The 24,833-nt window shown below is 39.1% G+C and overlaps 2 protein-coding genes and 1 long non-coding RNA gene across 8 annotated transcripts in view; 1 reads left to right on the top strand and 2 right to left on the bottom strand.

Annotated features, from left to right (window-relative positions):
* Positions 1–2,492: 2,492 nt before the first annotated feature.
* LOC148676937 (uncharacterized) lies at positions 2,493–5,382 on the bottom strand. Of its 4 annotated transcripts, none has more exons than XR_015929029.1 (3): positions 5,254–5,382; positions 3,269–3,384; positions 2,493–2,684 (listed from the first exon to the last, which is right to left on the bottom strand). It is a non-coding gene; the product is annotated as an uncharacterized LOC148676937 (long non-coding RNA). The 4 variants fall into 4 exon arrangements; XR_015929042.1 differs by lacking the exon at positions 5,254–5,382 and adding an exon at positions 4,924–5,239; XR_015929035.1 differs by lacking the exon at positions 5,254–5,382 and adding an exon at positions 4,865–5,239.
* A 213-nt stretch (positions 5,383–5,595) lies between these two features.
* Positions 5,596–13,530, top strand: map6d1 (MAP6 domain containing 1). Its single transcript, XM_088615922.1, has 3 exons — positions 5,596–6,125; positions 8,559–8,778; positions 12,794–13,530. Exons 1-3 carry the CDS (start codon positions 5,596–5,598, stop codon positions 12,869–12,871), a joined length of 828 nt encoding a protein of 275 aa, XP_088472048.1. The 3' UTR covers positions 12,872–13,530.
* A 2,277-nt stretch (positions 13,531–15,807) lies between these two features.
* The window catches only part of yeats2 (YEATS domain containing 2), a 45,760-nt gene continuing 36,734 nt past the window's right edge, over positions 15,808–24,833 (bottom strand). For all 3 annotated transcript variants that reach the window (XM_088615856.1, XM_088615864.1, XM_088615846.1), the window contains 11 exons: positions 22,835–23,159; positions 22,408–22,542; positions 21,393–21,515; positions 20,105–20,222; positions 19,801–19,877; positions 19,436–19,515; positions 18,650–18,851; positions 18,334–18,563; positions 17,979–18,053; positions 17,618–17,691; positions 15,808–17,371 (listed from right to left, as the gene is read on the bottom strand). In XM_088615856.1, the coding sequence (XP_088471982.1) occupies positions 17,254–17,371; positions 17,618–17,691; positions 17,979–18,053; positions 18,334–18,563; positions 18,650–18,851; positions 19,436–19,515; positions 19,801–19,877; positions 20,105–20,222; positions 21,393–21,515; positions 22,408–22,542; positions 22,835–23,159 (1,557 nt within the window). In that variant the 3' untranslated portion in view covers positions 15,808–17,253. The remainder of the gene's footprint in view (positions 17,372–17,617; positions 17,692–17,978; positions 18,054–18,333; positions 18,564–18,649; positions 18,852–19,435; positions 19,516–19,800; positions 19,878–20,104; positions 20,223–21,392; positions 21,516–22,407; positions 22,543–22,834; positions 23,160–24,833) is intronic.

Below are 24,833 nucleotides of genomic sequence, written 5' to 3' on the forward strand. Positions count from 1 at the left end.
TTTACATTACCTGGAACAATCTGTTAGAGGATTACCACAGTCATACTGTTAAGCAGCTCTTCCTTTATCATGCCATCATCATAGGTTGATATGAAGGTAAATCACATCTGTGTACTCTCAGATTCTGCGATAGACCTTGGTTGTTCCATTCCAAATCCTCACACACAGTGATTTAACTTGATGCAGTTGTATATCCAATCCAAGTACTTGATAAAGGTATAGACTCCAGGGAACCCTCTTGTCCCACAGCCTCTTCCCCATGAGATCACTCCTAAAAGCTTGTTTCCGCAGACAAGAGAACCCCCAGAATCCCCCTGGAGAGAAGGAATTTTGCGAGTTAATTTCCATTACTTAATACACAGCATAATCTTTAACTCCCCCCCCCAAAGTACAATCAGAAATTCTCTTTATGTATATACTTTTTTGCCAAAAGTAAAGCTTTTTTAAATGCCATCCATGTTATTTGCCTATTTCATAAAAGTTTGTTGCATATTTACGTGTTCAACTTAAGATTGTCAACACACAGTAGAGCAAAACGTGCCATTGTATTGGAGGCATAACTTCGCATTTATCTGCTATACTCTAATTCACCTTTACATGAGTTCGTACTAAATGGGTTCATATTGAATTTGAAGACCAAGCTGACTTTTGTCCCCTCAATACCTTTTCTGTCAAAAAACGATGTAGGTCTTGCAGCCAAATAAAATGGAGCAGGATGTTGCTTTGATTCGAGGAATATACTTATCTGGTTGCTGTTCTCTGCACTGATCCTGTGCAACCATAATATGTTTTGTTATATGATGACCAATGTTGTACACAATATTGTAAATCAGGCCTCACTACAATTACCAGTACAATGTGCTCGTACATAGTACTCCGGTCTTTATCTAGTATAAAATTATATAAAATAGTCTCTGAATCATTCCGCCCCCATTAAAACCCTGAACAACATTGTTACCTCTTAGATACTTCTCCAATCTCTGACTCATCTCCATAAGACTTCCCCGAGTCTAAGCTGGCCCTGAGTCATGAATTCCTTATTTTGGAATTGTCTAGCATAACATGCTAAATAATATGAAAAAAAGAACAGTCTCTGTCATTTTCTCAATCTTTTTGGATATTTTAGGCTAGTTTATAAGAAATTTCTTCAGGATTCTTTGGTATTATACAGTATCGTACAACTAGAAGTTGGAGAACTTTTGCTTCTAACCTACAGAGGGCACCATTTCTATACTTATAGGAGATTCAGAGCAAAATCAATTCTGTAGTGTAAACATACATGAGAAAGGTTACAAGAGATCAGGCAATTGGGACTGTCTACTCCAGTTTTGTTATTCATAAGGATTTGAGCCACGGAAAATGCCCATCATATTCCTAAAAGAAACCAGAATATCTTCAATTGCATGGCTGGGTAGCTTGTCTCTCACAAGCCAGTAACATCTGTACATTATGATAAACAGAACTTCCTTAAATTTGCAGAAACAGCAACAACAATTCAATATAGTTCCTGAACTAGCAAAACCATCTATAAATCATTTGCTCCCTTTTAATGCCAATGGCAGCATGATTATTTAAAGATAATTTCATCATATAATGCTCATATAACTAGGTATAAAAACCAGTGCTTTTTTAAAACCCCTTTTTGTTGGGGTGGAGGATGGGTGGCAGTGAGGGCTGTGAACAAGTTCAGATCAAACAGACTGACACTGTGTACTCAGATCCACAGGACAAAGTGAGCTCCACTGCCTGGACAGACTCCTACTGGGACAGCAGGAAAAGAGCTTTGGGGAACAGAATGAGAAACAGCAGGGATAGGCAAGGGGTTGAAGCTGTGGCGGGTTGGATGCTTGACTATGAAAAGGACAAGAAAGAAGGAGAGATCAGATGAAGAAGGAGTGGAGGTTTGTGAAGAAGGATTCATTTAGCAGGTGCCAGAAGACAAGAAGAGACGTGGTGACCACAAGGAACAGATTAGTTCCCAGAGTGTGTGGAGAAGTAGTGGTCAAACAGCTACATGTCCAACGTGATGCGATATGAACACTGGTTCCAGAAAGGCCAGCAAGTGTGAGGAAAAGATGGAGCAGGAACCAAGTGAGAAGAGCAGGAGACATGCGGGAACAGCGCAGAACGAAATGTGAAATCTAGCAATGCTGAGAGTGATAAATATGGGTCTGAAGAGAGACAAACGGAGCACAAGAAAAGATGTGCACAAAGGAGGCAAAATGTTTGTGAGCTAGTATAAGTGGGCGATATTAGAGGTTTGACCTCCTTCCAAGCCTCCATTTACAAACCCCATGAAATATAAGAGACAGGTAAGGTAAAAAGCTTCAAGTGGAACCCTCCCATCTGAAAGAAAGGATGTGAACAGAATTCCAAGTGCCCCGTTTCCAGCTTCGGGAGTATGGTCATACCAAACTTTGGTACCAAAAAAAACAATCTCTTACCCAACAGGAGTCTTTGCTCCCCAGCCTGTCTCCAGCACACAACATGTTTTCAATGATCACTCCCTCATAAGTCCTGTTGCATGAATCCCTGTCCTTCACAGACACGTTCACAGCCTGCAGCCTGCCCCTGGTATTGCCAAAGCCAGAGATGAAGCAGCTTTGTCCTGCCACAACACTCTCTTAAGGGTCAGGGAGTTCAACTTGGTGAATGGAGTTTCCCAGAACTGCTGGCCTGAAGAGCTGAGGAGTTGAAGAGATGAACCGTGAAGTCTTTGAGTTCTCAGCAAACAACATTGATCAATAATCAAGCAACAGTTCATTTGTCTAACAAGATGTCTGTGATAAGGAAGCAGAGTCTAATGCACAATTGAGAGCATACTGTATGAGAGAGGGGATTACATTTATCTAAAGACTAAAACATTCGATTTTTGATCTGCCCATTTATCAATGCCTCCTTTTAAACTTGTAGTGCTCACTACCACCTATTTATAGGAAAGAAACTAAAGCCTGGTGACTAACAAATTGTGCTCTTATCTGATACTCAATAAATGTTTGCTGAACATAACCAAATATGTAGGACCTGAGAGATCAAGCATCACCTGTGAGCGTGATATCAGGTCTTAGAATAAATCATTACTGCTGTAAACATCTGAAGACAAAGATCTCTTAGGGTTGAGAGATACCATTAATAAAAACAAGGTGTCTTGGAAGAAAACATTGTGAAGTTTTAAGCCTTTCTTATCAGAGTTGTTCTTTGAAACTCATGACAAGTCCTACAAATTGTTTGATAAAACAAAATAAAAGACAAAGAAATTAGCAGTCACCTTGCTTCTTCAGGAGGAGCAGTCCTGTTCAGCCTTGGGTATACCGCTGGAGCTAGGGCTGAGACAAACAACCCGATATCAATTTCAATGGGAAAAAGTTCCAACATCCGGTTTACCTAGGGAACATGGAGGAGGAGAAAAAAAAATCGGTCTAAGGTTATCTAGTAGTTATCTTGGATAAGTCTCATTTAATTTGAGACCAGGGCTTTTTCTCGAGACACTTCTCACTGACTAGTTTTGTTGAAATTGTACGCCCGTAGCCAGCCGCTGAGGAGTGTTTGACCGACTTTAGCACAAAACCGTGGACGTCCATTCAGCTATAGAGAAAGGTGTCAGCAAATGACCTTCTCCACTTTGCCTGGCAGATCTCTTTAAACGATCCTGTCCCCGACTGCTCAAAAACTCCTTAGTAAAGGATCTGAAATCGTTTCTATTATAGAATCTTGTGCCAGAGGAAGGCATCTTATTATTTTTCTTTCGCATATAAAAAAAAAAAACCTATATAAAACTCATGACTATAAAATTATTACGGTAGTCTGATCAGCAGAGATCCTCAATATTAAAGCCTATGTTTTTTTTTCCGCTTAATGAGTAACAGCACGCAAGGTACATATTTTATAAAGTGAGGGTACTCATTACAAAGCTGGACAAGTTATCATGTTAACAAGTTTAAAATCTAGGGCACATCTCCAGTTCATTGTCTTTATTGAGATTTCTTTAAAAATAGCGATTGCTGCGGAGAGCACCGAAAATATTCACCCGTTGTTACCAAAAGCGACAAGTGCCGGACTCTATTCGTCCTGGATGTCTGTAGATAAACCAAGACATGGTGCCTTTATGACGCCGTTGATTAGGAGGTAACATCCGCAAACAATTCGATTCAAAGTAGTCGTAGTTAAGAACTGAGGTCTTTAGAATCCATCCCAAACATCAATTAAAACTCGCATTTTGCACGTGCAACTGATGAACATTCGGTGTGTGTCGGGTTTGATTTTACGATTTCTAATCTCATTACTACAAGACTGCTACTGTTATGCCATAATTCCATTGGACTTTAATGGAATCCCACTAGATTCCAACAACGTAGTTACTGCGCTGTTCAGAAAGTGAGACTAGGAATATCACGACATACTGTGCCTACGTCCTTTAAATAAACATAATGGACTGGCAGTGCGTTCAGAAGCAGAATTTCAAACAACAGTAGGTAATCATTCCAGCATATTGGAGTTTTACAAGTAATTATGCCGTAATTGTGCAAATTTGAATTGTGTTTTTTAGTGTTAATTAAGTAGCTAGTGCACTTCGGCGGTTCAGTTAAAGTTCCGCAAACTGACATCTTTTGTATTGCTCCATCTCTCGGTAAAACAAAAAAAAAAGTTATTGTTGCTCTATTCGACAATCATGTGGTTTTAACGACATGAAAAATAACGACTTTGTTCTTTTTTTATTTTTACAAGAATGTATCTTTTTGCTGCGAAATGCTGTTTCGTATTTGGAAAAATTAATTTGAGAAAGACAATAGTAAACATCCTCAGTTAACATTAAGAACTACGCACATAGTTTGAACTCAACTACATGTCATTCGAAAAAGTATACCGTTCAATTAGATCCAGGGATCTGGACAAGTTCACTTTTCCAGTAGCAAACTGACGCACCTCTTCAGCTTTTTCCATTCCAATTAATTTCACTCCTTTTAGTGTGTCTGTCAGGTACAGTATATAACCGATGAGATGGCCCTAAACATTTTATACTGCAGCTTACATCTAAAAATCCCCTCAAGCCATAAAATAAAAAAACTCAGTTTGTTTACATTTCCCTTATAAATGGACCAGCGGGGCGTAGTTGAGAATCTCGGTTGAAGAAATGGTAGCTAAAAACCTTCTGGTTGTAATAATCACTCACGCACTCTGAATTGCAACCAAGAACTGGCTGTGATACCCAAGGAAGGATACTCCTATCGAGGGTAAAGATGTACAGTAACCTACCGCTGGAAAAAAAAAAAGATCATGATGCTGCTTCTACTGCGTTGCAATTGTAATGTTTCATTCTTCGCGCAGATCACTTGATCGCTTATAGATTTATTCTGCATCCACTAGAATCCTTTGGACCACGTGAGATGAATGTGTAATGACAAAGTCCCAGCAGAAAGCAAGCAGCGTCTCTCTGCTTGGCATTTCTGCATACTGGCATGGAGATAGCACACCGACGCAATGTTCTAGGAATGGACTTGGATAGTCACTTTTGGATGTAACGGGTTTTTTTTTTCTTCTCGTTTTTTTATTTTCTTTGTTGTTTTTTTTAAGTGAAACAACAACCTTAAACCGAACATGGCTTGGCCATGCATCAGTAGAGTGTGTTGTCTGGCTCGATTCTGGAACCAGTTTGATAAATCCGACCTCTCAGTTCCCCTGACTATTCAAAACTACTCGGAAATCACAGAGCAAGAGGTGAAAGCCGTCACTAAACACGTCCCGGTTGACCGGGCTCTGAGGGATGACTACCCCACAACACCCGATAACAGAGGATCGCCTACAGTCCAGGAGTTTGGGAACAGGAGATCTTGGAAGGGACGGAAAGAGACCAGCTTCAAACCCCGAGAGGATTATCACCCGCCCGGTGTGCCGTTCCAGAGCGTGACCCAGTACAAGCAGGATTTTAAGCCCTGGCCAATTCCTAAAAAGGAGAATTTCCCTTGGATAAGCAATGGCGGCAAGAAAGACGGGTTCTCTGCCTCTTTGTCGGATAGCCCCACTCTCCACTACCCCAGCGCGGGCCAGCAAAGGGGGGAGAGGGAAGACAAAAACAGACAGAAGAGGGTAGAAGAGCGCCTAGAAAGGTCGAAAATCAGCTCGTACAGGTATGTTAACTCGGAGCTGTTCTTTCAGCACCATTTATTATTCCTGGTCTGCCACCCGGGTGGTACAGCGGAGGTAAAACAGAAAGTGTTACTCTGTCTTTTGTACTGTTAACTTTGTAACAGACGCTTCTTTAATATCTTTACTACCTGAGTCAATTACACTTTTCTTGCTCCTTTATATGTACATGAAAGTCCCAATCAGGTCAACGATTTGGGTCAGTTTCACTTAGCTACTGTAGTATCCTGTCCATTTATCTGTTATTCATACTTTGGGGATACTTGTGGTATGAGGTTTTATGATTGTAGCTTTTTTATCGCTTCCCAGACTAGTTTTATCCTATATTTGAAAAAAAAAACATTGCAAAAATAAACATTTTTTTATGTAAGAGAATTGTTTTTTATAGTGACGTCCATTCACAATGGAATTATTTATGTCGCGAAATCAGAAATTACAGTCGTATTTACGACTAAGTTTTTGATTACTCTAAGAAATGCATTACATTTCCATTGGTTTCCTTATGTTGTCAACTGAGGTAACTTCGGTGCGCTGCTATAATGCTTTGTGAAAACATACTGCTCTCCGATTTCTGTGATGTAAAGTTTGAGCTGCGTTCTCAGCAAAAGTTGAGACTAACAAAAACAGGCCTGGGTTTGACGTCGACTCATGCATAGGTGTACTTGATTCCAACTGTTTCGACTAAACAGAAGTCAAACATTTCTACTTTATTTCATTCATTCTGGTACAGGAATTGAAAGTCCTAAAAGATTCCAAAAGCTTTTTCTTTGTGTGGAAGATCATACACGCACATACATCCATGAGTTGTACAGTGTATTTGTCATTTACAGAGCTGGCGGTACTTGATCGAATTTTTAGATTGTGAAAAATAATTGCTGGTCCGCGGAGATTTCAGCGACGCATTAAATTCAAAACGCCTCTTTGAGTGATGACGACAGAGCCTGCAGGCACAAAAAATGCAGATTTTAATCTTACAGATCTCTGTGCATCACAGGGATAGTGGGAGGTAGCATTAGTGTACACTTGCAGTGCATTTTGGAATATGAGCGATTCATTCTGGAAAAAACAACAACATTTAATATAATGAAACACATTTCACGGTCCCTTTTATTACGATTAGTTTTTTTCCCACTTACTGCCGCTTAATTGAAATCCTCCAGGTTTAATATAATGAAAATACAAATAAATCGTATATAAAGTATATATAAGAAGTAATAAAATAGGGAATAAAAATAACAAATAGGGACCAATAGTTATTTTTGCGTGTTCGAATATGAAACAGGTTTTAATAAGTGTTACTTATTTCCTTGATCTTGAGCTAATGCTTTTCAAGTGCACCGACAAATATTAGATCCTCTATAAACAAGAACTAAATTGAACTACCCAGAACGTCTTAACACTCAATGAAAGCTCTCACTGTCAGATGAATGCTAATATTAATGCCACTACACTACACATAGCAGATACCTCAGGCAAGTGTCGCAGAAATTAAGAGAAGCTTAATTCTTCTGAAAGATAGAAGTGAAAGATCAGTTTCGCAGTCTGGGGCTGAACTGGGGTGATCTAACTAAAGTTGCCCCTAAATTCAATCTGTGAAGTACTTTTTCACCTAGCCACCTGATGTGCTGTGTAGTGGGACAACGGATTCTGGCATAACGGCAGCCATGTCACCAGGGTGTGTGCTGCTTTGGAATGGTGGAAATGAATCCCCTGCCATAAGTAAAGTGCTTTGGAGAAGCACAATACGCACTAAATGCGATTAATTAATAAGAAGAGCCCTCTTTGGGTTGTTTCTGTAATTTCTTAGATTGTTTATCTTCTCATTGGAGTAAGTACTCTGGCTATAAGAAAGCAGTTTTTGAAGCATCACAAATCACATGACATGTGGAATATTGGTACAGAAACAGCATCTTTCTAATTTCCTTTTTAGGAATAAACCAAAACTCCTCTGCTATGGAACACCCACTCCTCCTTCACAGTTTAAAACCTCACCCCTATCCCAGCTTCATTGATATGTGCTACCCACTGAAAATAGCACTAGCCCTCTGAACTTCATTACTCCTCTTGTTTATTTGTCCTAGATCATGCATCTTTTTTACTTCATGCACTGCTTTTTGATCTATCAGTTTTCCTGTTAGTCAAGGCTCTGTCCATTTCAGTTATGCTCTCAATGCTCTCATCATCTATTCTCTTCATATGATTTTCCTAGGATGTCCTCATTGTAACAGAATTATACTGTATCTTTCAAGGCACTGGACCAAAGGAAAAATAAAGGAGTATATATGATTAAATTATGGTCATCAAGTGCCTTGTACTTAATTTAGATTTGGTATTTAATTTTGTCTAGCAAAAATATATCATTATCATTCCAACGTTCAGTATGTACAGTATACTGATTTTTGCCAACGTTCTTGTAGACAGGAATTTCGCCCCTGGATGGGTGCCAAACCATCAAAGTCATCCCGAAAAAAGCCGACCTACATGAGCTCTAGTACTGATATACCTCCTGAAACCAGCTACAGGGCTGCCTTTGGTGGGGATGTCTTCAAACAGATGGAGACTCTGCAAGTTGACACCAGCACCCAGAGAAACACCTTACCTGACAAAACAGAAGCAAGCACAGGAACCAAGGGGGAGGTACGTTTCTGTGCTCCTTTGTTTTAAAACATAACTATATGCTGTCTCTAGGCAATTACCAAAGTGTAGTCCTTTCAGCAAGTTAACTCTTACTGTCCCAAGTATTTTTTCAGATGGGTGGGTAGGCTTGTAACCAATTTAAGGCTGAGAAACCAACAATCTTGAATAGATTTTTGCAGTTGTTCAATTAATTTTTCATTCTCAAAAAGCTCCAGCAAATTGTCAAGTGCAAAGATATTCTTTCTGTTGACTCTTCCTATATATGTCTCCTGTTCAAGTTAAAAAGCATTCAAACTACTTTCTTAAAATTAGAAGTAAATTTTGTTCTAAAAACAAAGCCAAATATTTCCAAGGCTTCCTGAGTTGTAGGGCAGGTGAAAGAATTGATCAGCACTCAGTCTTCTTGTTCTTAGTAAATACAGTGCTGCTGGGACATCATATTTCATTCTCACATGGGCAGCAAACTAGTAAGGTGAGTCTTTGTCTGCCTTTAACAGACTCTTATATTTATTCTGTAACGGATTACTTAAGCCAAGTTTGAAAGATCACATTTCTGTGGTTATGTTTATTTGAAGATGTGGAGATTGTCTCTTTCTTAATGCCTTCTGAGACATGTTAGGCTCAGGATGAAAATAAGAAAGTTAATTTAAAGTTACAGGATATAAACAATGCACCCACTGCATTTTGACAACTAGGGATATTTTGTGTAAATGGCAAGGATGCATAACTTTTTAATTCACATGGTTCAACTAGTTCCCGACTGCTGTAAACACTGTACTAATGGTACTGCTGGTAACAGCATCCTAAGAACCTGTAAGCAACCCAGACCACGAGGTTATTAATAAGAAATAAAGCAGAAATTATGTAAAATTTTGTATTCCCTTAAATGTCTATGTTAATTGGAAAACATGCACCACTGCAGAGTATGAAATTTAATATTTATATACAGAATCCACTGCTGAATTTTCATAATTCATGAAATCCCAAGATGTAACATTAGCATCTTTTATCTAAAAATGGTACACAACTTTGTTGATGCACTTTCGGCAAAGATGTAGATAGTGTCTGTTTAAAAAAAATCCTTTCTGCATTGTTAATATGTCTATGAATGCATGTTGTGGTCTCATCCCTGCTAACTAGATACCCACCCCCTTCTGACTTACCAGAAGAAAATAAGAATATTTTTCAAATCTAGGTTATCCTATTGCTTTTTCTGTTTAATGTAAAAATGAAAAGGTTTTGCTAACCTCTTCTGTATTTGAATTTTTAAGAGCAGTAGGATTCATTTAGGAAAAATTAATTGATTTATCAAGGTTCCGAGACACAAATTATTTAAAACACTTCCTCCTCCTTCCTCTTACAGTCAATGAAAAGGTTTTTAAAAAAAAACAAAACGGTACATTCATTTCAAGACTCAGCATTGGAAGCATTCTTTTCCAAGAAGCTTTTCCGATCACTTTAGCCATCGTTAAGCCACGAAAATTATTTAGGGGCAGGTTTGAAACTAACATTGTAAATGCAGAAGGTGCTTGACCGTACATAATGCTTTTGTTTTTAATGTACAGTCTTTGAAACAAAACATATGGAAGAGCCATCAAAATGCCAACAATGCTTCAAGAAGATAGGACACTTGAACAAAACAAATGACCAATCCATGTTTAGTAGTACAGAACAATAATCCAGTAATAGTCTGATTAGTAGATTTTACTGAACGCTCTGAATGTGATTTTCACATAGCACCAGGTGATACAGATGGTCTACAGCTCCACAATCAAGAACCTTTCTGTACTCCTGAGTTATTTGAAAAGTGCAGTGAGTTATCTGGCTAGCTCCTGGTCTGATTGTGTGCTTCAGGTTGTGAAGACAGTCCAGACACTATTTTCTTTTTATTTAATTTGAAATCTCTCCTAGCAAAGCAGTAGTTGTGGTAGGAATCCAATAGATAAGACTTGGGGCATCAGACACACTGTAAATAATTATTAGCCAAGACAAGGCTGTTTACAAAACAAGACCAGCATGATCTGAAACCCGCAATTAAATGTTTTTCAAAGAGAATAATGGAAAGAAAAAAGAGGAAAAAAAACAGTCCCATGCTTCTGCACAAGAACTTAACCTACAGTCAGTGGATTCATTCAGAATGTTCTTTTACGAACTTTTTCTGCCTTTTCATAATGAATTTAAATTGTAACAAGTCCCATCCCAGTACATCAGATCTACTATTTGCTGGATTGGTATGGATCCATCACTGGGACTGAATTACACAACACAGTAGGCTTTGTAGTCCCACGTACTACAAACATATCATCCTACCACACATACATTTTACAATCCCTTTCATTTACAACTACACCAAATTTGCAATTCATTCTATCAAATGGTATTATACTAATTTTACTCATTGATATACTTAACAGGATGAAAAACCATATACTGTACATATGTACAGTATGGGGTTTCAGTTTGCATGAGTGCAGAAGTACTGCCTGTTGTACATATAGTTTCTGTACAATGTGAAAGCCCTTTTTAGATAGCAAATCATGAAAAAAAGAATGATCTTTTTAATATATGACAGTATTTGGATTTATCTAAAGGTTTGACATAAAGCCTGTAGTCTCAGAAGCATTGTTTAGAAATAGGCAACCTATTATCGCAATTGCATTGTGAAAAAAAGGCTGAGGTTTGCAGTTTAATGCAGGATCAGAGCCTGCTGTGTCAAGGGACTTAGTACATTCATGGCTGCTGTTCACGTTTAGCAACCCAAGGGAAAACATGATTATTGTATTCATCACCTTACAGCTGGGATAACATGCCCTAAAGGTACAATAATACAGTACATATAAACCATACATACTGTATGTATATGGTTTTCTAGCATGCTAAAATCCTGTTAAGTATATCAATAAATAAAATTAGTGTAATCCCATTTGGTGGAATAGAATATAAGCAGGCCTTCACAACCAGCTTCTGAGAATTAAAACTACATTTTCTGCCCACAGAACAACTGGATCTGAACCACAAGGGAAACCTGCATCTAATTTACAATACCGTCCATTAATAGACAGTCATTTTGAAAAGTTCCAATTCATTCACCAGTTAATTGCAAGCTCTGTTACCTTATATTACCACCATCTATCTGCTCCCAATGTGGCATAGGCAGATTCTGACCACCTGGTGTTAATCACTGTTTGATGGGAGTTAGTTTTGACAGTCTTCTCCAAATGTCTCCCCATATTCCTGTTTCTGACTGTTGGCAACAACTCTGAATGTGTGTCTTAGTGAGCGCTTGTCCTTTGCTTGCCTTGCAACAGGCATGATCTTTCTGCTGTTAATCCTGCTTGAACACTGATAAATAATTGGCCGTCTGTATCTCACTAGCTATTTAAAACTATATTTTAACCAATTTCTTATTAGCTTCTAAAATCTTGATTTTATTGCTGTTTAATGCCTTTTTCTTCAGATCATACTGCATGCATTCTGAAAAGTAATTGGTGAATTCTTGTTACAATGCAGGGTACATAGAGTAATCTCAAGTTTTACAACTGGTATAGAAATACTAGTGAGATCTCTTGTACCTGTGTATGCAAAAGCTCCTGTACCTTTTGAATGCATTTTATTGAAAAATATAATCTCCATTGTTTTTGACAGTTCAACATTTCGATATGATTCAAGCATATGACAAAGCTGAATGAAATGGGATGCACCTGTATAACATTATTAAAGATAATCTTCCTCCCCAGCAAACTTTGTTCCCTGCACAATTTCTCACAATACACTTTAGGCAGTGCTTAGGTGTTTGTCTGATCCCTAAACAGATGGTAAATAGCAATCTGGATGGAAAAAGCAACAGAACAATACACGAGGAGAGGGACTTGCATGAACTACTTAGGAATTCAAGTTACCCTTTTCCCCACAATGACAAAAACACTGCAGTACTTCTTTTCATCACAGCACATCCTTCTGAATCTTAAGAAAGTTGTCCTGCAATAGTCATTTGTTCATCTGCTTTATTTTCAAGGAGCAGTTGGTGAAAACCAAGTTATCTCCAAATCCCTCTGCCGTCTTTCAAAGTGGATCACGGATCTTCAACATATGAATAGCCCGTGAACCATTCCTCTGATTGTAAAGAGAGCCCCGGGATGCTGTAGTTTTACTCCATACAACACAAAATCTATGCAAGAGGACATTCATCGTAAATGGGCAATGCCTTTAAAGGCATGTCTTGTAATAACTTTAAAGACAATGTCTGTATTCTGTATTACAATTAAGTCTGTATACAATAGGTTTTTTTTCCTGATGATTTAACAAGGTTAAAGGAATGTTTTGGGGATAAAATATGCATGTAAAAATGTCTCGATAAGCTTTTGCAGTTAGAGTTCTTGACAGAATGGCTGCCCTGTCAGTTTTGTGTGTGTGTGTGTGCTTGTTGAACTGGAATGAAATTAATCTTTTTTTCGTACATACTATGAATTTATTTTAAAGAACATCCAACTTGCGGTTTTAAAATGTATGCTACAACCGGTTTGATATCCTCATTATAAAGTATTAAGTCAGCTAGATTTTTATTAATGGCAAAACAATAAATACTGAATATGTTTTTTTTAAACTAAACCATTGTTTCCAAATTTTAAATCCAATAAGTGTTGTGTTTGTCTCTATTTTTTTTAAACCTGTTATCTAAGAAAAATATTAAAATGAGCAATGATCATGTAAATATTTAAACTGTGTTCAAATAAAGATATTAGGTTCCTAAAATGTTTGTTCCCCCCCCCCCCCCCAGTACTATCAAGGAAAAATTAAATGTTAAACCTATGATACTAAGAGATTAATTAATTGATGTAAACAATTAAATATACTAAGAGGCATTAAAGTACAACAAGTGCTATTGGTTCCAAGCACCATGCCTGATTGCCTTGAAGGAAAAATGTTCTGAAAAATGCTTGGGCCATTTCAGAATTTACTATTGTCAGAGAAGAACAACAGAAGAAACTGTCATGTCACTGTATAAAACAGGGTCTAATAAAGAGAATAAGTTTCTGAAGTACCTGAAAGAAAGAAAAGCTTGTCAAACCAGTGTCAAAATATTCCGCACAACAGAATGGTTACCATTGAAAATTCTATCTTGTCTAGACTTAATTGTGCTGGGCCCTTTAATTTGATAGATTCATCTTTTGCATCTCAAACAAGTTACAGAATTTGAAGGAAATCTTTTTTTCCAGTATCCCCTCCATACAGACATTTCAAGCAACTTCAAACCAGACCCATAAACGTAAAGGTTTAATAACAAAAGCTGTTAAACGACTACAGACAAGGCAGTGGCTCCTGAAGAGAGGTAGCAGTTAAAGCAGCCGCCCTGCAAAGAGATCATCGGGAAGATAAAGGACCAGCTGATGTGAAGTTGCCTGCAGCATATTTGAAGTACAAATAAAAAAATACAAAAAGGGCTTGATTAGACTTGTTTTTATATCCTTTTTAAACAAGTGGCAGGCTCTATGCTCAGAAAGAGAAAATTCTAAAGTTATATTTGCCCTTCTGCAAAGGTAAGGGTAAGCCCGATCTTCAGAAGCCATCCTCCCACTCAGCTCCGGAAGCAGCTTTGATTCAGTCCTCACTACTCTACTGCACTTAGCAAGATCCCAGACCCACACAGATGAAAGACACCTGTCTTCTGAACAGCATCTACTTCAGTGCCTAACCAACACCAGACATAGATGTATTCAAATTCTCAATCGCAGTATTCTGAAATCTGTAGGCAGTTCAGCTTCCTGTCCAGACGCCCAAATGTTTGATGGTTTTGTGCAATTTGTTTGCTGCCAGTACAAGTCAAACTATATCCCAAACTCACTGCCTTAAGATTTCTCAAAATATGCCCCTCTTTTGATCATCTAAGCTGCCGATGAAAAATAAGCTTCCTTACAGCTAAGGAAGAGCTGTAAAAATAGCAACATGGATGAGCAAAAATATTATCATCTTATATGGGCTGACAGCTTTCATTCAAAGCAATTCACAGGCACTGCATTTTTTATTTTTAAATATATAAACATACCTGTACCTATTTGTAAAGCTGGGTTTCATGAGCAATCTTAATTGGTATCTTGCTCAAGGATACAGCGGCAGTGTCCTCAGTCATGATTTGAACACAAGAACCTCTAGCCAGAAAGCCCTACCACTATTTTACACTGCTAGTGCAAGTTAAATTCCTAGGGCTACAATTTGAGCGTGTGCATTCCTTTAAAAAGGTGTGGTGGGTCTGCTGTACACATTTCAAGCCTAGCTAAGAATGCTAGATTCATCTCACTAGTGACCTAGTCAAGGGAGATCTCAACAGATTTTAAGCAGGTAGAAGAGCAAAACATCTTAGTTGTACAGTATACTCTGTATCACAGCACCAGGGATGAAATACTTATTTTAGCACAAAAGCATGTTTGTGCTGTAAGTAAGGTGCTTCATTACAAAATACATTAGTCTCTCAGGCAGAGGCAAGGCCTTGACTACTATCCCAGGTCACCATTTTTTACCTCTCAGTACCACTCTGCTCCTTGCCTTCAGGTGTGACAAGAAAACGGACTGGCAGGGGAATAACTGGAAGTAATCCCAGCTGATTTTGACTGGTATACTGCCTCCCTCCCTCCTCTTTGGTAAAAACAAACAAACAGCAAACTACCCATTTTTGTATTGGTAGTGCCATCTGACCTCAATAACTGTTCTTCACAAAGCTGCTTTATTAATAACCCAGCTGTAATCTCTGCAAATCCAGGACAAAAAAGGGAATTTTCAATCATTTTAAGCTGTAGGGAGGACAGGAAGAAGGGAAGAGAGGATCAACCCCGATACATCTGCTCTCCATCGGTTAATGATTACATCAGCTGCTCTTCATCAAAAAAAGGATTTTTTCCACCGGAAAAGGGGAGAGAAGTGGTGCCTCTCAGAAGAACACATGACCTTAACAAAAATGCTTTAGAATCACACACACTTCTCTTTCCGCCCCAGATTAACAATATCAAGTCTAGCAAAATAAAAGAAGCATCACAATTTCCTCATAGTTTAGTTTGTGGTTTTAATATAAGAATATCAATCTTTGCACATTTGGAATGACAATAAAATGGTAATAAATTTCCACATAATACTAGAAATTAAATATTTGCTAAAACAGCCAATATGACTGTTTATTGTGACTGGGGTGTGAAGTACAAATATAAGCCTATTACTGACGAGAATACACTGCCCATGTAAACAACAGAACAGACAAGAGGGTCTCCCGACAGGCCACAGTATGAATAAGATAGCTCCACACTGCAAGGCCAGTGTTAGTATTGAAACATCTTTTTAAAGTTTGAGTTGATCCCTTCATATGATGAAGTCAAGACAAATCCAATGAAAGTCTGACTGTAATCTTCTGAATTACCTGCAACACAGTATAGCATTAAGAGTGAAACATTCACCTACAGATATCTGGTTGGATACTGTTTGAAAAAGCTTGCATTAGTACAAATATAAGATCAATCTTCTTTTGTTCCCTCTGTTGATAAACAGTTAAAATACAATTTTATAATATGCATTCATCTTATTTACCACAGCCTTCTAAAACAATACAAATGTTACTGTAAAATCCAACGCCATTACCATTTACCACAAATAACAAGATGCAGACCTTTGGAAATCGCAGTTGTTAAACTCAATGAGCCTCAAAGCAATATGAAAACACTCTGTCGCCCAGTTGTGACAGTTCAAGATTCATACTTAGGGCTGCAGACATCAATGGCAAAAGAATCCTTGTTCTTCTTAGTTGAAATAATTAAATTCATGCTATTTATTCATACATTTTGCACAACACTGGATTTTCTCTTCAATTCCCACTGTATTGATATTAACACTTTGTCATAAATCTCCGACTCTCATTACTCTCAGGCATCCGACCAGGAGAAGAAACAAGCGCTTGTTAATGCATCATCCTTCTTTCCCTCTCCTACTTGAATACTTGAGGAGAATGACAAAAGGAAAAACCACTTGCAAGGTATCTATGAAGGGATCAAACCACAGGTGTTATACTCAGCAAAGACCACATCAACAGGGGCTCAACGAACAAACCCAGAATGACTCTTCATACAGCATCAAATGGCCATCAATGCTATTGGGTTTTGTCCTAAAAGATGTTTCCAGGTATGTGAATACAAGAATTTCTGCAGTTGCAAATCACCCAGCAGAATATTTGAAGGTCCTCGTCCTGAGTAGGTCATTCAAGGTGGAACAACTATAATTGTCTGCAGCGACTTTTAGGAATTCACTTGGGCATTCAGTGCCTCTTAGCTTTTATCTCTAACCTTGGTACTGCTGCAAACTGTCTTTACAGTACTGCTCAATTTCAGGACTATTCAAACTCAGTCTATTCATACTCTAAAGCGTCTCTTGTTTCAGCTCCTTTCATTAACAAGCATGTCAAACTGCAACTCAAAGTCGCATTCGCAGCAAGAGTGGGTTTCAGTCTGCATGGCCCTCCTTTATGAGGACACCCATGTGTTTATTAGTGAGGAAGTCACAGGCTGGAATGGTGCTGACAGCTTGATGGATGTTCATGGCAGTTATCTCTCTGGGTACCCTGTTGGGATGAACAAAGGTTTTTCTTTAACTGTTTCGTGCATACTTGGAAGTAAAAAGAAAACTCTGCATTATCAGTGGTATTAGAAAGACAAACAATTCTAAAAGCATCCTCACAATTATATTAATTTTCAGAAAAAATGAAGTTGTGTCTTAGGGTCTTAGTGCTTCATATCCACAGTGTTTTAAAAAAGTATTTCGCCTTTTCCTTTTCAATTTACAGCGACATGAGTGTTAACAACAATACCTGTTTTGGGGAGACTTTTTATAGGCCACAGCCAGAGCTTCTCTCAAAACTTCACTTGCAAGCTGCTCAGTTGCCTAAGGAAAACAAAAGCAGTAAACTCTTACCATGCACTGAAAGCACTAAATGTATCGATGGATCATCTGTAACTTTATCACTTCAATTATTTCACTGCCACAAATAAAATGAGAGAGCAAGAGAAAAGAAATGAAGTGTATCAACAGAAGAGGAATATGAGAAAGCATCTAATGACAAATACAAAACAGTTTTCAAATGAAGTTTTACTATACCATTACAGTGATTCATTTCAGTGCTAACAGAAACCTGGCCTAATGGTAAGAGGTGTCTGTTTTTGCACACATACCTTTAGAATCATTTCTTCTACTGCTGGTGCATAAACATTCTTTTCCACTTCAACCTGTTGGAATGGAACTCCAATCTGGAAAACAAGCAAAGGAATAACTGCTCTACCCACCAGCTTCCCGAGCTCGAAATTGTATGAAGAGACTTTTACAAGAGCTCTATTGTAACATACAGCACTGATACTGCTAATCCTGCTTCTCACTTTGTCTTTGGAGTTGGACCATTAAACTTACAGTAGAATGAACTCTTTCTACTTTCACTCTGCAAGACTGCTGAGGTGGCAACAGGGTGTGTTTCTCACTACACTATTCAACACCATTCCAACTATTGTTCAGTGAGTGCAAATAGTGCCAAACCTGTTGGGCACAGTCTCTGATGAACTGGGCAGATGGTGAAGCTCCTATATAGAATTTGGACTCCTGATTGAGCTCCTCTTCTTCCATCTTGATCTCGACCTTGACGGGCTCCTTCACGCTCACAATGTCCAGTATCTCCTCCTCTTCCTCTGGTTCTGTCTTCAGGAGCCTCTGCAGCTCCTCCAGCCTCTGACACAGCTCCCCTGCCCCGTACAGGGTGGAAGGGCACTCTGCAGAGAGGAAGGAAACACAGGCAGATAAAGCAAACAGCTACTGGAGGGGGTGCCTGATCAGCAATGTGGTCATACATACTTACCTGGCTCGTTATCGATCTGAGTCAGAATGTCCTCTATCGAGTCCTCTTCAGTCCTCCTGGGCTCTAAGTCAGGTGGTGTGTAGCCACGCTGACGGCACCACTGCATGACCTGCTTGGTTTTGGGAGGTGCAATGCTGGAAAACTTGGGCAATTTCTCAATCACCTCTTGAACAGCCTTCTTTACAGCCACTGCCCGCTGCAGCTAAAGAATCCCAAACAAAAACACATGATTTCAAAAGTGCAGCTCCATCTCCAATTGAATTCATTAATGAAGACACTGGAAATAGAGGTCTTGTTCACTGTAATGACACTTCAAACAAGCTCTGTATAATACAGCAAATTTAAAAACAGAGTTGGAACTCTACTCTGGGCTCACTCACTCAGGAAATGGCACAAGTCTGGGTATATTTAATACAACGGGAAGTAAAACAAAAATCTAAAGATGCTCCATTTGTGGTATACATATGATAGGATCTAGATGAAACAAACTGTAGTTTAAAAACATTTAAATTTCAATCCTCAATTTCAAGCACAAAAACCTTATAAAAAGTCCTGGGATGGACTTAAGTGTACTGTTCTGTCGATTCACAGTATGATTTTTTTCTTTTTTTCTATGTGATTTCAGAAATGAAAAGACGCAGATAAAAGTGCCTTTGTAAAGATGTGAAGTAGACGCTCTCTTCTTAAGTACTGAAAAAATAATTAAGAGCTGAATGAAAACCCTTGAAAACAAGAAGAGAAGGGTTCAAGTGGGATTAACGAAATATCTGTGGAATCGAACTGTACCTCTGCTGCCCTTCGTTTCCCAATGTTCCAGCTGTAGTACTGCTCAAGGGAGACTGCACAGAAAGCACTGGAATCTTCAGCTGAAGAACAACAGCTACAATTACTCACAGAACAGTCACTCAAGTCCCTGCACATCCATAGGCAATCCATCACACACTTAGTCCACAGCAAGATTATAGGCAGTAAACCTAAATCTCTTCACTGCATTGCTTTTAAACCGGTCTCTAGACTTCAGTGCTTGTGATGTGCTCTTTTATTTTATAGAATAAAGCACAGTCATCGTCAGAAAACAGCAAATTGTGGGGACAAAGAAAAAACAAGTGGTTAAGAAAAAGTAATTGAAACACTGCACAGAAAGTGCTTACTTTTTTCCGGTACAATGAGTGGAATTTTTTTCACCACAGCTGTTAATAACTGGTGCAGGTTCTCCACATGATCCGTGCTGAAAAAAATAACAGGATAACCAAAAACGAAGTACTGTGTTAGTGATGTCAGTGCTTTACTGATAAAGTCACTAAATCACTGACAAAATTACTGTTTTGACTACACAGAACAAGACCCGACTATGACTGTTACTTATAACTTTTTGCTCGTTATTAATGATCTCAGCATTGCTGTTTCATGAGGAAACACCACTCTGGTAGGGGAAATCACCACAAACGTCCGTACTTGATGTATTCGTGAGGTATCTCAGTGCCTTGCTCGACTTTCACTGTCATGGGAGCCGTCACTGAGGGTACTGCTGCACTACTGGTACTGGGTCCTGCCACACCAGGCTCTGTCTTCACTGCAGCCAAGAAAAAGCACAGGTCACAATTAGCTACTAAATACCAAACAGTTTAGATGGGTTTAATGACCTCCCATTGTCTGTAATCCTGCTTCTGTTCTTGTGCTCTGCAGTCTCAGAAGCACCACTTTTAAAGAAAAGATCACAATACAGCCTCACTTAAAAGGTAGTAGCAATGAAATGCCCCTTGAAAGCTATAGGCAAACCTGCACTTAATACAGTACTATTGCATCCGCCAGTACCAAAGTCTGCTTTGATAGACAACAGTTACAACAGAACAGTTAGAACTGTCTTGAACATTAGTCATTATAGTGCAAAACAGTAATTCTTTTTACTCACATTACATAACATAGGCAAATCATCAAGAAAAATGCACAGGAGCAACTTGAAGTAGTACAAGTACAACAAAATACTACTAAAGTATCAATATGCATTTCATAAAATATATTTCAAAGCGACTTTATGGGCTGCTCAGAATGCACACCTTCACTTTAATTTAAAACCCCTAGGAAAAATGACAAAAGTAGTACTGCTTCATTTACAGTACTTAACACCCATTTTAAAATATCTTTCCCAAGAGATGCAGCATTATCTTTAAATTATTGCCCTGCTCACAATAAAGCTGCATAAGGTTATAAATTTCACAAGGAAGCAAGCACATTAAATAGACAATAATTTTTGCCACCTTTCAGATAAGCTGGCAGTCCTCATATATACGAGATGAAATTGGCACAAAGCTTACAAGAGCAATTCCTCAGTAAATATACTCCACTATCCCTGTGTGATTAACAATGCAAGCAGGATGCATGTTAGGAGCTTATCTAAAGCTGATCTAACAGGCACATGCTTAAAAAGTTGTTTTCTATCAATTATGCTTTGTCCATTCTTCAGCTCTTGTACACAATACAACATGCCTAGCACAACTTCTATGGTGTGCATCCATCGGAAAAGAGAACACCAAAAGATTTTTTCTACCCTCCTAAGACACTGGGGCTTCTATTCTAAACATAAGACTGGATGTGGGAGCTCAACCAAGATCCTGTGAGGGAAGGTGGACCGTAAAGTGATGTTTACATGCCTCCTTATTCTAGCTAAAAATACTAATTTTTGTTAAAGCTAACAAACATACAAATGAAACTGTAATGTGAACAGAGACGCAGGTGCTCTCACCTTGTGCTGTGGATGTCAACGGGGGGTGCTGTACAGAACCACTGGGAACTGTGCTGGGTGTACTGGCTGCTGTAGGTCCAACAGCAGCTCCTGCCACTTTAGTGACAGAGCTGGACTGCACAACTGAAGAAAATGCAACAGACACAGAATACCAATGTTAGGATGACATTAATAAAAGTTACTCAATCAAAAGTAAGATTATTTTCTTTATGTAGGAACACAAAATACATTTGAGAGCAATTCTTAACTGGTGACGGCAAAAGTCATCCAATAAATCTCTTATTTAAGTCAGATCTTCACAATACTGAAATATTATATCAAACATGATTGGTATCAATTTAAGGAGAACATCAAAGAAGAATGCAACATACATTTATTACAATATAAAACAAAACAAAATTAAATTAAAACATAGTACCTGTAAATTACTCATTTCAGGTAGAGCAATGTATGAATGAACTAGGTCACAACCAGGAACTTGCATCTTTGGAACCCAAAATTCACCGTTTTTCCTTTTAATTTCCAGACTTAAAAAAGAACCCTGCACCTGAATTATTCAGGTCCCCTAAAACACTTCACAGTCAAAACGGAATGATTCTGTTCGACAGACCAGAGCTGCTTGATAATTTAAACTTTTAACCAAGGCCCACATGGCCTAATGAGGCTTAAGCTGTAATCAATGAACAAAAGCTCCTTTCTGCTTAGTAGTCTGTTTTCGCTCAGAACACTAAGATTTGTGTGGCAAGTATTTGTATAATCCAACGAACTGGGCTTTTTTTAGAGTCTACAAAGATGTTTTAACACTGCTGTCCAATCTCAGGACACGCTACAAATACATCCAGAGGAATTTGAGAGTTAACATTTCTTTGTTAATGCCAATGTGATCCCATGGGGTCCCCAGTGTTGCTGCAGTCCAGTGAAACTGCATATGATTTCAACTTAAAATCACGTTGCCTGGCAAATAGATTTGCACTCGACAACACAACACGCTAAAAACATTGCTTGTCCCCTTCACCTTTGCTGACGGGCATCAGTATGGTCTGCAGTCCTCCTGTGGCAGTGCTCACCCCCAGCTGCTTGAGCTGGTTGGCAGGGATGGTGAGAACAGCCTGTTGTGTGTTGGACTGGCCTGAGTGGATCTTTAGCATGCCTGGAGAAACAAAACACTACTGAATTGGCACTGGACTTTTGCCAGAGTAAAAATGTTCCAGCTTGACTTGGAAAATGAACAGCTGTCATGTCTTAAAACTCTGTGTGGATGGAAAAAAAAATCTGCATACGACACATCCATACCAGCCAATGGATACACGCACTATGAAACTGTTAATTAAAAAACAACATTCAGGGTGCACAGCAGGAAAAAAAGACAATTTACCCATTTATGAATGGATTAAACATTTTTGGATGTTATACGTTGCTTTTTATTGTCCTTGTCCACCTACCTGAAAGAGTGGCTGCTGTCTTCCCACTCACAGTGGTCCCGCTGGTCACCAGAGATGCTGCCGTGACGAGAGAGGGACTAGCACTCTTAGGGACACTGACCACAGCGGAACTGGCACCCTTGGCGATGCTGACAACTGGCACGTTGACACTTTTAGCCACTGTGACCATGGCAGGGATGGCACTCTTGGCCACAGTGGCTGCTGAGCTGCTGGCACTCTTGGCCACACTGATGACAGCCGCCTGGCTGGCTGCCACAAGCACAGGGTGCTGGACCACAGGCTTTGCTCCTGGGGCCGCCAGACTGGAGCTGCCCACTTCAGGAGGCTGAGAAGAAACAATCGAGAGATACTTAAAGCCTGTGGGACCGTGGGAGGGACAAGTCATATTCTGGAAGGCAGAGTATCGCCTCACTGGCTTAGAACTGCCATTTTCCTCTGATCCATCTGTGCTATCATTTTCAGACTGTAGTGGCTACATAACGGGAAATTTCAGGAAATCCAATTCTGTATCAGCAGAATGACCATAGCTTGCTTCTTGCAGGAAAATGACCTGTATGTTTTTTGACCATTAAGAAGTAACACGTTGAGAGCTGGGAGACGAAACTGACATCTTTGGTGGGCCAGGGGAGATCTTTGATATCTTCAGAGTGAGTGGTGGAGCGTTGTAGTTTTGCAACACAGGAGATGTCGCGGTGGGCATGAAGACAAGTGTTGCATTGTTCACGCCAACTGATGGAAGTACGACGAGGTGGAGAGGAACATGGCTGATGCAGGCTGAAGTCAACCTTACAGCTCAGTAAAATACCCTAACAAAATCTATGCGCTAACATTCTTTCAGTTCCTGCAAGTCAGTCCAAGAGTTCTCCTGTTCTAGCAGGACACTAAAAGACCACACAGGGCCATGATTACAATGGCACGACTTATAAGACAATTTAGTCATGGTCTTGTTGTGGCCAGCTTTTTCCCCTGAAATAATATTAATACCTGCAAAGCATTTTATTCAAGTTAAAACCACAGAAAGAAATACAGAGATACTAAGCAGATTTGCATTTCACTATAAAGATCTCTAAAAAACATTCTGAGACTGAAGTAAAATTGTGTTACTCGGGGGAAAAAAGCAATGGAGCCCATGGGGTCTGCTTTTAACAAGCTGATTTCCATGCGTTTTTCACACAACACTCCAGACTTCATCCATATCGTATATCACAATCAACTTCAGTTACTGCATTTTACTTTCAGTAAAACCTTTGAACAGTCTTTTATTTCTATATAAATAAGCACAGAACCACAGAAGGTTTAAATTGAATTTACTTCTAGTTCAAGAAAGACATTTAAAAAAAATGGATCACCAACGACGTGTTCCTTAATATTAACTGTTTGGGGAAAATATTTTTAGCAGATCTCTCTAAGCTGTCACTGCCTTGCAAGAAAAATAAAACAGATTTTCTGTCTCGGTCTAGCACTTGTTATGCAACACTGTGTACTGTTTAGTAGCTTCTGTTCACAGCATCTGTTACTGTGTTAGCCGGAGTGCAATCTGTTCTGACATTTCTTCCCTAGTAAATGGGGCCTGCATTCCAAACCTCTCGCAATATTTTCTTTCCATGAAGCAAAACAAATTTCCCCTTTGCTCTCCCCCACAACTTTATACATAAAGAGCACTGGGCTACCAAGCCGTGTTGCGAGTGCACAGCTGTCAGGATTTTCTAGTGCAAAACTGTTTGTTCCAACATCTATGATGTTCTCCGGTATAAATCCCCTGGACATTTTAACACTAAAGTAAAATACCATTGAGGCAAAGGGGAAAAATCTAAAAATAGTACTGTTTTAACCAGGAAAGAAAAAAGATAAAGGATGAACGTCTTTTTGCTGATTGTAAAATTAACAATCCTGGTCCAGCCTGATGACACAGAATAACAAGGTCAGACAATCAGAAAGGACGACAGCAGGCTCTGCCCCTGAAGCGGTTGCTCTCCTGCCCAGCGGGTGCCCAGCGGGT

The sequence above is a fragment of the Lepisosteus platostomus genome, chromosome 2, assembly GCF_059453375.1.
Source record: "Lepisosteus platostomus isolate fLepPlt1 chromosome 2, fLepPlt1.hap1, whole genome shotgun sequence".
In the NCBI taxonomy this organism is placed as follows: domain Eukaryota; kingdom Metazoa; phylum Chordata; class Actinopteri; order Semionotiformes; family Lepisosteidae; genus Lepisosteus; species Lepisosteus platostomus.